The sequence below is a fragment of the Myotis brandtii genome, unplaced genomic scaffold (genome assembly GCF_000412655.1).
Source record: "Myotis brandtii unplaced genomic scaffold, ASM41265v1 scaffold889, whole genome shotgun sequence".
Classification (NCBI taxonomy): Eukaryota; Metazoa; Chordata; class Mammalia; order Chiroptera; family Vespertilionidae; genus Myotis; species Myotis brandtii.
The window spans coordinates 1,308,308-1,322,816 of record NW_005371640.1 but is presented as its reverse complement, the minus strand read 5'-3'; the positions used below and the strand labels follow the sequence as shown (position 1 = coordinate 1,322,816).

At 40.4% G+C, this 14,509-nt stretch overlaps 1 protein-coding gene across 5 annotated transcripts in view; it reads left to right on the top strand.

The window, feature by feature from the left end:
- The window catches only part of KLF8 (Kruppel-like factor 8), a 74,909-nt gene that overhangs the window by 51,203 nt on the left and 9,197 nt on the right, over positions 1–14,509 (top strand). For 4 of the 5 annotated variants that reach the window (XM_005885036.2, XM_005885034.2, XM_005885035.2 and 1 more), the window contains exons 2-3: positions 5,856–5,929; positions 10,678–11,242. In XM_005885036.2, the coding sequence (XP_005885098.1) occupies positions 5,858–5,929; positions 10,678–11,242 (637 nt within the window). In that variant the 5' untranslated portion in view covers positions 5,856–5,857. Of the gene's footprint in view, positions 1–3,462; positions 3,485–5,855; positions 5,930–10,677; positions 11,243–14,509 lie in introns of those variants that run through there. The other variant, XM_014532384.1, reaches the window with a different exon arrangement.

Below are 14,509 nucleotides of genomic sequence, written 5' to 3'. Positions count from 1 at the left end.
GTTACAGGGGTGGGCAAACTTTTTGACTCGAGGGCCACAATGGGTTCTTAAACTGGACCGGAGGGCCGGAACAAAAGCATGGATGGAGTGTTTGTGTGAACTAATATAAATTCAAAGTAAACATCATTACATAAAAGGGTACGGTCTTTTTTTTTTTAGTTTTATTCATTTCAAACAGGCCGGATCCGGCCCGCGGGCCGTAGTTTGCCCACGGCTGCTCTAGTCTATCCACTGAGCCAAACCGGTTAGGGCAGTTATTTTCTGAGTAGACAGTTTTTTAGAAAGAAGGTGCACATCAAATTTGCAATATTAGGAAGTAGTAAGGGAGCACTTGTAATTTGAGTTGGAAGATAAGGGTTCCAGTTCTGATTTCGTCACTTCTAAACTATGTGACCTGAGCTTCCAAGTTCATTATCTGTGAAATGGGAATGGTATATGAGCACTATTTCCCTGCTGTAAAGCTATGTAGATGCACATGAGGGATGATTATTTGTGTTGTCCACATGCTCTATCTTGTTAAGATATTAGGTACCTTCTTCGGTCTGTGTCAGGGTTCCCAATGCTCTGCATTCTTTTGAAGTTGTAGGCCCCAGTGACTCTGCTGTGCTTCCCTCCTTAAAGGTTTAACTTCTTGATTCATCCCTAGACATTTTTTTTCCTCTCAGGGCTGGCCAAAGGGTAAGATGCATTCTTATTAGCCAGCCACCTGCTCCTGTCCCTTAGAAGCACTGTTCACTTTCATATAACAAGCAGATCACTATGGAAAATGTGTAACAAAATAACCTTAGGAACATGACAAATGTAATATAACATTAGCAATTTTCTGTGGTCATGATCCTTGTAATATGATGTGTGAAGTTATGCATATATTAGACATTGACCCCCTGTGGAAGGGGTTCAATCTTCCTTCCTATCTCCTCCTTTATTTCCTCTTCCAGTACCCTGTACATTAGGAGAAGGACCAGAAAGTCTGGTTTCCAGACACAAAGGCTTGAAGAGCCATACCAGGCAGAATAATGGTTATTATCTCAGTAGGTTATTTGCATTTCTGAAGCTCTCCTGCCTGTGTGATTCCATCTGCAGAGCTCAAGACAAATACCTTAACCCCCTTTGGGTATTTCCTCACCACTTTCCTCACAGATTCTGTGCAGCTGTCTGGTTCTAGACACTTAAGAGCAGCAGCTCCAACTTTAGAGAAAAGTAAAAGGCTTTTAAATTCCTTTAAAAAAACAACAATCCTGAGCTTTCTTTAAAACCATTCTGTTGGCCCCAGTTTTTAAAATTTTAGCTGGCTAAAATATTAAATAAAACATTTTTAAAAGAGAAGGTTATACACATTTCTGATAGCTTTCTCTATATCCATTCCTACCAACATTTAGAGTGTTGTCCATGGTTATCTAATGGCAACTCCAATTGACTATCTTTTGGGTGAATGTGCAGTTAGCAAAAATGGTTGAGACATTCCTGATTGTCAGCTTATGCCATTTGACTAATATACTTAAAAAATTTTTATATTGATTTCAGAGAGCAAGGGGAAGGGAGAGAGAGAAACATCAATGATGAGAGAGAATCATTGATTGGCTGCCTCCTGAACACCCCCCACTGGGGATTGAGCCTGCAACCTGAGCATGTGCCCTGACTGGGAATCAAACCTCCTGGTTCATAGGTCGACATCCAACCACTGAGCATGCCGGCCGGGCTGACTAATATCCTTTTAAAAATATATATATTTTTATTTATTTCAGAGAGAAAGGGAAAGGGAAAGAGAGATACATCAATGATGAGAGAAAATCATTGGTTGGCTGCCTCCTGAACACCCTCCACTGGGGATTGAGCCAGCAGCTGAGACATATGCCCTTAACTGGAATTGAACCCGGGACCCTTCAGTCCACAGGCTGACACTCTATCCACTGAGTCAAACCAGCTAGGGCAATGACTAATATACTTTTAATGCAGTTTGGACAGGAAGTATTTTTCAGACTCCTTGATTATTGCTATTTTAAATATTAATATTATTGATTATTATAGTATACTAGAGGCCCAGTGCATGGATTCGTGCACATTGAAAGTAAATTAATTAGAAGGTGGCCAGTGGGGTGGGACTGGGTGAGATGGGCTGGACATGCCCTGGAGCCAACCTCCCTCCGTCCCTCTCCCAGCCACCTGGGGCGGTGCCGGGGCTCGAAGGGCATCTGTGGAATAAGCGGAACCCCTCCGGCAGGTGGGGTCCCTCAGCTTGGCCTGCGGGGATCGAACCGAAACTGGCAGTCTGACATCCCCCGAGGGGTCCCAGTGTGTGAAAGGACACTCTGCAAAGTTGCTGTTGCTCAGCAGCTCCTGCATCGAGTGTCTGCCCCCTGGTGGTCAGTGCACATCATAGCTACCAGTTGGACGGTCACTTTGGCTTTTATATATATAGATTATTGTTATTAAATAACCTTCCTTATTCCTATGATCATTCATTCATTGGACATTAGCACACTACATGGAGGAGATACTCTGCTAAAAAACTGGGACACAGAGAGGAACAAGACTAGGTATCTACTGAGGAGCTCACCTGATGTTGCCTCTTTGTACAAGATACTATACACACTTGAACACATATTAACTTGATAAGTACAACAACCCTATGAGCTGGTACTATTATTGTTCTCATTTTGCAAATGGGAAAACAGACACAGAGGTGTGGAAAAACTTACCCAGAGTCTTACCGTTAAGAAGTTGCAGAGTTGGGATGTGACCCTAGGTGCTCAGTCCAGATCCCACATGTTTTTACCGCACTTGGGTTGCATTGTGGGAGAATGGACTAAAAGGGGAAGTGACTGGGAAAAGATGGAGGGCTAGGTTTAAGAGATATTTCTTTGGTAAAATTTATTGCAGCTGATAACCAATTGGCTGGAGATGGAGAGAGAGGAGTCAAAAGTAACTGGCCCTCAAGTTTTTAGATTGAGACGGGGTTGATGGTGGTGCTATAAATTGAGATTATAAATATAAGAGGAAGAGAAGGTTTGTGAGCACACTGAGCTTATGAAAGAACTATTTGATGCCTAGGAGATACCCTTCTGGGACAGACCTAAACATGGCCATCAACAATAATAATGGGGGTGACTTTAATAATAATTAATTATATTGAGAACTTTTCATATGCAAAGAAGTACATTTGCATGTACTAATTCATGGAATTCTCACATTAAACCTATTAAATCGGTATCATAACCCCTTTCCTTGGCAGGTGAAGAAACTGAGGTTCAATAGGGGCTAAATAGGTTATCAAAGTCACTTTGCTCCCTCAACCCTGCTGTCTCATAATCCGCAGGAATTGAGGAAGACCAGATAGGAGATGGCTCTTATCTAATAAGTTGCCCCAGATAGGACTAATGAGGCCCAATTGAAGAATATGTGAATGGAGGAGAAGAATGGAATTCTCTTCATTCTCCTCCAGATTTTTTCTGGCAGCAACCAAGCAAGTCCTCCTGACTTCATGGTGCCCTCCTCTGGATTATATGAGAGTTATCTGACCTAACATTCTTTTTTTACTGTTGTACCTCCTTTTTCACTCCTCCTTGAAATCACAATAAACTACCGTCTCTGGCACATCATACTTCATAGTTAATTGCATGTCAAACATCTCTCATACATAACCTGTCTAATTTTCTTTTATTCTTTTCTATTCTTGTCTAACTCCTGTACTCGAGAAAACACGCTTCCTCATTCCCCTTTTCTGTCACTCATCAAAAACCTTGGGAAATGTATTGAACACCTACCACGTGCCAGGCACTGTCCTAAACCCTTGAAATACATCACTGGAAGAAACATCAAAGATGAAAATCTCTTCCTGCGAAGAACCTACAGTCTAATGGAAAATACAGTTTTCTGCATCTGACTTCTATGCTAATTCTTTACTACACATCTTCCTCCATGAACCCCACCCCCACCCCCAAGAGACTTATCAGATGCCTTAGGACTTTGCAGAGAACAGTTTGAACATTTTAAATTCTAGACGGAGAAGTTAAAGCTTAGAAAGAAAAAGGCCTTGCCCTGACCGGTTTGGCTCAGCGGATAGAGCGTCGGCCTGCGGACTCAAGGGTCCCAGGTTCGATTCTGGTCAAGGGCATGTACCTTGGTTGCGGGCACATCCCCAGTAGGGGGCATGCAAGAGGCAGCTGATTGATGTTTCTCTCTCATCGATGTTTCTAGCTCTCTGTCCCTCTTCCCTCCTCTCTGTAAAAAATCAATAAAATATATTTTTTAAAAAAGGCCTTGACAAAGATTATGGGATGTGATTCGTGGGCATTTAACTCCCAGGTCAGTGCTCTCTGCTGTATTTGCTGACTCTCCATATCTGGTTGACTCAGATCAAAAACTGATAACAATTTGCCTACTATAACTTCTAAAACAGTCATTATGCAGAGATGATTTGGTGAATGATGAATGTATATGTGAGCAGTTCTACTCATATACTTGGAACAAAGAAAAGAAAATCTATGTACTTTGAGAGTAAATTGGTGATATTTTAAATTGTGAAAATTCTCCAAACTCTTGATGGTGTCTCAGAAGTTTTCTCACAATCCCAATAGAAGATTCTTTGTCTATTATTGCCACTCAATTGGGACTTGTTACCTCCATTCCTGACTTTCAATAAATAAAAGAATTGTGTTTAGAATTATATTTTACTTTGTGTGTGGTCATATTATAATTTTCTATTCCTGCTAATTGTGCATTTGTGGTATATTAACTGCATTTGGCCTTAAATGGCTATTGTGAAGTGACCTGTAAATGAACATTTCTATAGGTAAATGTATTTGTTGAGCAAAGCAATGAACTGATTTAGGGACAACCTTTTGAAATGCAACCAGATCATAAATGAGGAAACTAATTGTAATTGACTTGGAGACACTTAGCGAAATCTGAAATCTGACCAATTAAGTCATAAGCAAGCTGTGGATTCATCTACCTCGCCCTGTGCTTTCCTCTCTAGTGAGATTAGACTGTAAATAGATCAAAGGAAATCTGGTAAAAGAGATGCTGGTATGTGCTTCTGGTGGGGATGATTGTGATGGTGCAGGGCAGCTGAATGAGGCCACCAAGTATCTTTGTTTCGTAGGAGGAAAATCTAACAAGGAAATAAAAGATTGCTCATATTAACTCCACCTGGCTTGTATGTTAAAGAGAGGTAGAAAGAGAAAATATTCCTTTAGAGAGAATTGATGCTGATGTATAAACAAGTTCACTAGGGTAAATATCCGTACAGGATCATGGGACTCCTTAGAACAGTGATGGCGAACCTTTTGAGCTCGGCGTGTCAGCATTTTGAAAAACCCTAACTTAACTCTGGTGCCGTGTCACATATAGAAATTTTTTGATATTTGCAACCATAGTAAAACAAAGACTTATATTTTTGATACTTATTTTATATATTTAAATGCCATTTAACAAAGAAAAATCAACCAAAGAAATGAGTTCGCGTGTCACCTCTGACACGTGTGTCATAGGTTCGCCATCACTGCCTTAGAATGAGAGCTAGGCCAGGAAGGGGAGCATTCTGGAAACTATGTAGCTATGCTGATATTCCTATGGTGGGTTGGAGAGATTCGAAGAAACAGATTCACATGAATACAGAATTTGAGGGGAGTGGGCAGCTCATATTATTGGGGACAAGCCAGGGCCATCTTAATGAACATAATATATAAATTAGAATGTTGTCCAAATGCTGACTTCTCAGTATCTAGTAAATCTTGAGAAATCATGTTAATAAAAACACAAACAGGTGTAACCAAGAATAAATGATGTATTGTATGTGTATATAGTGGGTCAGATCCTATTTTAAAATTATCTTTCTCTTGTCTCTTTTCCAGATATGGATCAATTCATAAACAACTTGAAGGCCCAGCTTAATTCAGAAGGTAGCTCAATGCATGTATTCAAACAGGTCAGTTATCAGGAAAAAGAGATACTAATATTGTGCCATAATACTGTTGAGTGCCTCATCATCATTATCGAGCTGAAGATCATTTTTCTTTCTGACAACATATTGAGGACTGAGAAGGGATGAAGAAGGGAGGTTTGTAAGAAGTACCTGAATGTTCAGTCTTCAGATTCAAATAGGGAGTAGATCTGGCCTTAAAGAAACGTAGTCTCTGGGATCAAGGCAATAGGGGCAAGATTGGTATAAAACAGCAATCATTTATCTAGCACTATTCCATATTTCAGGCACTCTGAGATTAAATGCATTGTCTTATTTAATCTTCATAATAACTCTGTTGGGTAGTATATTAGTAAGGGTTCTCTAGAGAAAAAAACCAACAGAATGTGTATGTCTCAATCTCTCTCCCTTTCTCTCTCTCTCTCTCTCTCTCTCTCTCTCTCTCTCTCTCTCTCTCTCTTGATATAGATAGATATGTAGATATAGATAAATTTTGTTTTATATATATAAAGATATCTATCTATTATCATCTATTTATCTAAAGAGAGAGAAAAAATATTTTAAGGAATTGGCTCTCATTATTGTGGAATCTTGGTGAATCCAAAATCTAATGGGTAGGCTGGCAGGCTGGAGAGCCAAGGCAAAGTTGAAGTTTGAGTTCAAGGGCAGTCTGCTGGAAGAATTCTTTCTTGCTTGAAGGAGGTCAGTCTATCTATTAAGGCCTTCAAGTGGTTGGATGATGCCAACCCACATTATGAAGGGTGATCTGCTTTACTCAAAGTCTGTTGCTTTAAATATTAATCCCAACCCAAAACACACCTTCACTGAAACATTCAGAATAACATTTGACCAAATATCTTGGCACTGTGACCCAGCCAAATTGACACATAAAATTAACCATCACAGATAGGTATTCTTAATGTTCCAATTTTACAGATAAGAAAATTGTGAACTTGGATGTCCCCACAGCAAGGATTCAAAACAGATTATGTTTTTGTTGTTGTTGTTCATCTTTACCTGAGGATATTTTTTCCATTGCTTTTCAGAGAGAGAGTGGGAGAGAGAAAAAGAGAGAAACATCAATGTGAGAAAGACATATAGATTGGCTGCCTCTGGCACATGGCCCATTGGAGCCAGAGATTAAACTTGAAACCCAGGTACATGCCCTTGACCAGGAATTGAACTCCCCACCCTTCTAAGCATGGGCTGATGCTCCAACCACTGAACAACACCAGCCAGGGCAAAACAGATTATGTTTTTCATAGCCAAGCACTCTATGTTAGATGTGGAAGTCCCATTTTGCTCATGGTTAAGTTCTAAAGTTGTTGCATATGTGAAACCCAAATACAGTCAAAGTTACCCTTAAAAATCTCTTAAATTGCTTATAAAATTAAGTATATAGTTTTATATATCCAGTACAGATCTTTTTTTTACTTTTGTAAAATATATTTTTATTGATTTTCTAGAGAAAGGGAGAAGGAGAGAGAGATAGAAACATCAATGATGAGAGAGAATCATTGATCTGCTGCCTCCTGCACGTCCCCTCTGGGAATCAAGCCCACAATCTGGGCATGTGCCCTGATCGGGAGTTAAACTATGACCTCCTGGTTCATAGGTCTCCGCTCAACCACTGAGCCATCCAGCTTGGCCAGATCCCTTTTTTAAAAGTCACCAGATAACGTATCTGGCTTATGAAAATGTTTTTAATCATTGATTTTTTTGCCCTTGGTGTACAATTGAATTTGTTTAAATTGTATGTACATATGATGCCTTTGTACTATTTTAATATTTGTAGCTGTGGCCATTTGGGGACTATTAGCATATAAACACTTGCTAATTATTCCAAAACATCTGCTGTTTGCTGGCTCTTAGTCATAGTTAATACTAAAAGGAAGCTGAGCCCTGATGGACTTGAAGGGCCTGGGTTTGATTCAGGTCAAAGGCATGTACCTCATACCTAGGTTTCAGGCTCGATCCCTCAACCTACCAACAACCAATTGATGTGTCTCGCTCACATCGATGTTAGCCTCTCTCTCTCTCCCCCTCCCTTCCTCTTTAAAACTCAATGGAAAAATATCCTCGGGTGAGAATTAAAAAAAAAAAAAGGCAGCTGAGTGTAAGTGTTAGAGAAAAATCTATTCAACTTGTAATAAAAAATAGTGAAATGTTGTCAAGCATGCATGCATAACTACCTTATTTTCAAATCTCTGTACACCTAAGTACAGTTTGAAAAATGTTTTTCAATGTGCTGTTTAAGTATATTAAGGTTCCAGAATTTGAAGCACTTTGAAATTGGTTCAATGTGTATAAATTCTAGATAGTACATGATCTAAGCACTTGTTTTTTTGTTTCTTGTCATTTCCAAGATACCTTGGTTGTAGTACAGCAAAGGTGCTTATGGTACATGGCCAGAGAACACTGGTCAGGCCCCCAGGGGACAAAGACCCAGAGCTTGTAGTCTATAACAAGACTGTGCTGGCCACATCCTAGTGGGCAGAAGCCTCCTGGTTTGGTCCATTGTATGATTTGTTTATGTCATGAGGTAGGATTGAGGGGTGGCTCTCTAGCTCAGTACACACATGCTGCTCCCCCTTCTTCAAATTCTTATATCACCAGTGAATGAGCACTTGGTTGTCACCTGCCCTTTGTTTCTAGTTTCTGATTATTTCCTGAAAGTACAATTTCTTGGACCAAGTGTATGAGCAGCTTTAGAGTTTATATTGTAGTATATATGTCTCCCCCCTCCAATTTATTACTCTTAACATTTTGGCATATATTTTCGCATTTTCATATTCTCTCTCTCTCTCTCTCTCTCTCTCTCTCTCTCTCTCTCTCTCTCCTCATTTCTTACCTTTGAAAGCAATTTGCATCAAGGAACTTCACCCCTAAATAATTCAGTATGCGCCCTAGCTGCTTTGGTTCAGTGGATAGAGCGTCAGCCTGTGGACTGAAGGGTCCCAGGTTCGATTTCGGTCAAGGGCACATGCCTGGGTTGCTGCTTGATCCCCAGTAGGGGGCGTGCAGGAGGCAGCCAACCAATGATTCTCTCTCCTCATTGATGTTTCTATTTCCTCTCTCCCTTTCCCTTCCTCTCTGAAATCAATAAAAATATATGTATTAAAATAATAATAATTCAGTATGTATCACCTATAAATACTGACTTTTTCCTACCTAACAACATCAACACTATTACAACCAGGAAAATTAATAATATCTCTGTAATATTAACTATTTGGGTCATACAATTCTAAAAGATTCTTAGTGATACCTTTCCCTATGCCATTCTTTCTGCCTGGCATGTGCTTCAATCAGTCTGTCTGGTTTACCAAATCCCACACTTTGCTTAGAGTCCAAATTCCAATTCCATTTATTTCATAAAACTTTCACTGATAACTCCAACTCTCCCTGATCTCTAGTACACTTGAGCTCCTGGAATGCTAAATTACCTGTATCAGTCACTCATGTGGTTCTGCTTATTACTTGTTCTCGACACCCACAGTCTATATTCTTGTGGAAAGTGATACTACACTTAACCTCTTCTTATGCTTTCTGTTGTAACTTTATTTCTCAAAATTATTGATAGTCATGAGAGAGAGACTATAAGAAGAAATACTTCTTCCTGTTCGTTCTTAGAAATTCCTAGTATTCTGCCTCTTTAATCTGGGAAGGGGACTAGCCAGGTGAAGAGACACATGGTAGATGTGGGAAAAATAAGAGTTGAAGTTGATTTGGGGATTCAGAGGACAAGGAATTTTTAAGTTAAACGGAGCCATTTTTTGACAACTTCCTCTCCCTATCCTCCCTCCTCCCCACCACCAACAGGATTCTACTGCTCCCTTACCTGGATGGAGTGTATCCACCCATGAGGGATGGTGTAATTTAGAAGTATGTGAAACAGTGGGACAAATCACAGAGTCATGCCTTAGAGAAGCAGATTGAAGCAATATTTGGACCCCGAACAAGGCCTGAGTTGAGATGCGGGATTGAAAATGAAAAAAACTAAGAGTGCCATAGCCTAGCAGAGGGAGAAAGCAGATGGCAGCCTGACTAAATTACATAGATGAAACATGGATGCTTCTTCGTGCTCTTTTAAAAATATTTTTATTGATTTCAGAGAGGAAGGGAGAAGGAGAGAGAGGAACATCAATGATCAGAAAGAATCATTGATCAGTTGCTCTTGTACACCCCCACACTGGGGATCGAGCCCACAACCCGGGCATGTGCCCTGACTGGGAATAGAACCATGACCTCCTGGTTCATAGGTCGATGCTCAACCACTGAGCCATGCTGGCCGGGCTCCATTTTCCTTTTCTGAAACACCTCGTTTATATGTCTGCTGCATCGCTCACTATGGTATGACTGATAAACTACTCACATCATTCTATCATTATAGTTAGTATATTAGTACTTTTGGTTATACCTCATTCATATGTGCCCTCACTGGACTTAGCCCAGTATTTATAGTGGATACTTAGAAAGTGTTGACTTTAATTAATCTTGCAGAATTATTATAAAGATTATTGTAAAACGCTTTGTATCAATTGCCTGATACAGTGCCTAGTACCGATCCTCAGGAAAGTGTCCCTTCCTTTTCCCTCTTTAATGTACTCCTGCCTCATTTCTTCCAATTCCTTATATATTCTGTCCGTGAGAAGAGAATGGAGATATCTTCCTTTCATTGCTTGCATGTCTCTTCTTCAGGGCACTAGCACTGACTGTTTTGCATCTCTCATTTGTTTATTAATTTATTTCAGGTCACTGGCTCTGTTCAAATCAGAGATCCCCCAAAGACAGCAGGCAGAGGCAATATGACATCTCTACCATTTCTGGATGCCAACCCCATGGAGAACCCAGCGCTGTTTAATGACATCAAGATCGAGCCTCCAGAAGAACTTCTGGCCAATGATTTCAGTCTGCCCCAGGTGGAACCAGTCGACCTCTCCCTTCACAAGCCCAAGGCTCCTCTCCAGCCTGCCAGCATGCTGCAAGCGCCAATCCGTCCTCCCAAGCCGCAGCCTGCTCCCCAGACTCCTGTCGTGTCCACTTCGACATCTGATGCAGGCACTTTAGCAAACATCCCTGCCGTTCTGACTCCAGGCTCTATCCTGGCCTCCTCTCAGGGCACTGGTGGCCAGCAGATCTTCCATGTGATTCACACCATCCCCTCAGTCAGTCTGCCAAACAAAATGAGTGGCCTGAAGACCATCCCAGTAGTGGTCCAATCGCTGCCCATGGTGTATACTGCTTTGCCTGCAGATGGGAACCCTGCCGCCATTACAGTCCCACTCATTGGAGGAGATGGCAAAAATGCTGGATCAGGTGAGCATCACTGTGCCCCTCTCCTCGGCTTCACCTCCATCAATCTATTCTCTCATTTATATATTGACAATATTACAGATGTCCCCAATTTTCCCTATCTTTGCCCCCCCTCCACCCAGACCCCACCCCACCCCAGGCCTTCTCCACTCTATTGTCTGTGTCCATGGGCTATGCATATATGCATATGTATTCTTTGGTTCATCTCTTCTTCCCACCTCCTGCTCTGAGATCTGTCAGCCTGTTCCATGCTTCTACGCCTCTGAACCTATTTTGTTCATCAGTTTATTATGTTCATTAGATTCCACATATGAGTAAGATCATGTGATACTCATCTTTCTCTGACTGGTTTATATAGCTTAGCATGATATTCTCCAGGTGCCTCCATACTGTTGCAAAGGGTAAGAGATCCTTCTTTTTTATAGCCTCATAGTATTCCATTGTATATATGTACTATAGCTTCCTTTCAAAAATCTTTATTGTTGAAAGTATTACATAGGTTCTCTTTTTCCTCCCATTAGCCTCTTCCAGCCCGGTCCCATCCTCCTCCCCCTGCTAGGTCCTCACCCCATTGTGTGTCCACGGGTCATATATAGATGCATACAAGTTCATTGGTTGATGTCTGTACCACAGCTATTTTTATCTACTCATCTACTGATGGGCACTTGGGCTGTTTGCATATCTGAGTTACTGTCATCTATTCTCTTTTTGAGTTGCCCTATCTCCTGTCTCTTTTTACCCCCTCCAATTATCCTGGCACACAGCGTCAAGCACAATCTTTCATACACACTGTTTTTATCATGTCTTTTCAATGCTTAGGAATGTACAGTGACTCTCTTTTGTTTAGCCCATGCTTCTCAAACTGGGGTATGCATATCCTTGAGTGAAATACTATATATCTTCCTGGAACCTATATATTATTTGAGAGTTCAGTAATTTGAAACCTTTTATATTTTTAAAATATGATTTTATTAAAGAGAAAAATATAAAATTTGAATAACATTTGAAGATAAAACACAAACTTCAAAAATAGTTTTATGCTTACGAGGCTTGGGATTTTGCAGGAGAGTGTTTTTAAGCTTCTTTGCCATTAGGAATGCTTTGGCAAACAAGTTGATAATGTTTCTAGCCCTGCATACTTAGGCAGACTTAGCTCCTGCTAAGCTCCTAACACTGTATTTTTTCCCCCTGCAGGTAAAAGTCTCCTTTGAAATATTACCATTTCCTTATGTTTCTCCTCATTTTAGCATCTGTCACCCTCCATTTTTCTTTTTTACTCCCCTGTATCACAGTATATGGGCATGCTTCCTAACTAAATTGTAAATTTCTCAAGGACAAAACTGTGTTTTATTTCTCTTTTGGTGTCTTCAGAGAACCTAACACAGTGGTAGATAATAGTTGTCTCACAAAAAATAATTTGATGAGCCCTGGCCAGTTTGGCTGTGGATAGAGTGTTGGCCTTTGGACTGAAGGGTCCCAGGTTTGATTCTGGTCAAGGGCACATGCCTGGGTTGCGGGCTTGGTCCCATTGTGGGGCATGCAGGAGGCAGCCTATCAATGGTTCTCTCTCATCATTGATGTTTCTATCTCTCTCTCCCTCTCCCTTCCTCTCTGAAATCAATAAAAATATATTTTAAAAATGTGATTAATGAACTTAGACATTTGTCCAGGAGAAAGTTCATATACTATAATCTTTCCTTCTGCTTAATTTTTAAAATAAGTTCAGAATTTAAAAAGGTATAAAGTAAGTCTCCCTTTCACCACTATCCCCCAACCACCCAGTTCCCCTACTGGAAGTAGATCCATTGTAGTTTGTAATTGGGAATGATCCAAGAAAAATATATGGCTTCTCGAAGTGTTTCAAGATATTTAGCTTCACCACATCTGTAGCATTCTGATCAGCTTTGGATGTTATGCCTTAGGAAGGATGTTGGGAAATTGGAGTATACTTAGAGGAGAGAGATTAGAATGGTTCAAGGACTCAAATCCATGTCAAATGAGGAGCTGATAAATATTTAGCATGAATCAAAAAGGGGCCCTAACCAGTTTGGCTCAGTGGATAGAGCATCAGCCTGCTGACTGAAGGGTCCCAGGTTTGATTCCGGTCAAGGGCATGTACCTGGGTTGCGGGCACATCCCCAGTAGGGAGTGTGCAGGAGGCAGCTGATCAATGTTCTCTCTCATCGATGTTTCTAACTCTCTATCCCTCTCCCTTCCTCTCTGTAAAAAATCAATAAAATATATTTTTTAAAAAAAGACCAAAGGGAAGAGATGTGGGTAGAATTGACTAGGAACCAGATTTCAGCTCAATATAAAATAAACTATATATAATAAACTTTCTAAGTGTTTTCAAGCTTTGAAATCCAATGCCTCGTGATCGTTGCATCACTAAATGTAGGATGCTGAAAAACAACATACCAAGTATCAAATTGCTGAGACTCTGCAGTGTTCTTTTAAATAAAAACATCATCATTGACTAGAGGATAAGTTTGGTAATATAAGTATTCTTAACAATCTTTTTAAAAATATTTTTGTATTGATTTCAGAGAGGAAGGGAGAGGGAAAGGAGAGAGAATCATTGTTCAGCTGCCTTCTGCACGCCCCCTACTAGGGATCGGCCCCACAACCCGGGCATGTGCCCTTGACTGGAATTGAACCCGGGACCCTTCAGTCCGCAGGCTGATGCTCTATCAACTGAGCCAAACCAGCTAGGGCTACAACAATCTTGTTTTTGAGATCTCCTGAGGAGGTTAATTAAAATATAGTTATCAATTCTTGTATAGGGAGAGAGAGCCAAACAAAAAACAAAATGGAAAAATAAAATTCCCCGTGTGAGAATTTACTGATCAAGACAGTGGTAGCACCTCAGGATGGTTTGAAGGGGCTTTGAATTCCCAACATAATATCCATAAGTCCATTGGAGCCCTTCTAAATAAACAATACATTTTTAAGATGTTTCATGTAGTTTCAAGCTAAGCTAAGACCGTGAGCTCAGTGGTCTCCAAAATGGTAGGCTTCCACCTCAAGAGAGAGAGGTGCACAAAACAATTAGAGCACAAGGAGAAAGTATCAGCATTTCTATTTGTATTTTCTCGCCCCTTACATATTATTTTTTGTTTATTTTCATAATGTACACAAAATTTTAATATACTGGCACATTTATATCATACACACACATGCAAACGCATACATATTGAGATCCATACTTAAAACTTAACTTTTTCTTAGTCCTTACCCAAGGATATGTTTATGATTTTAGAGAGAGGAAGG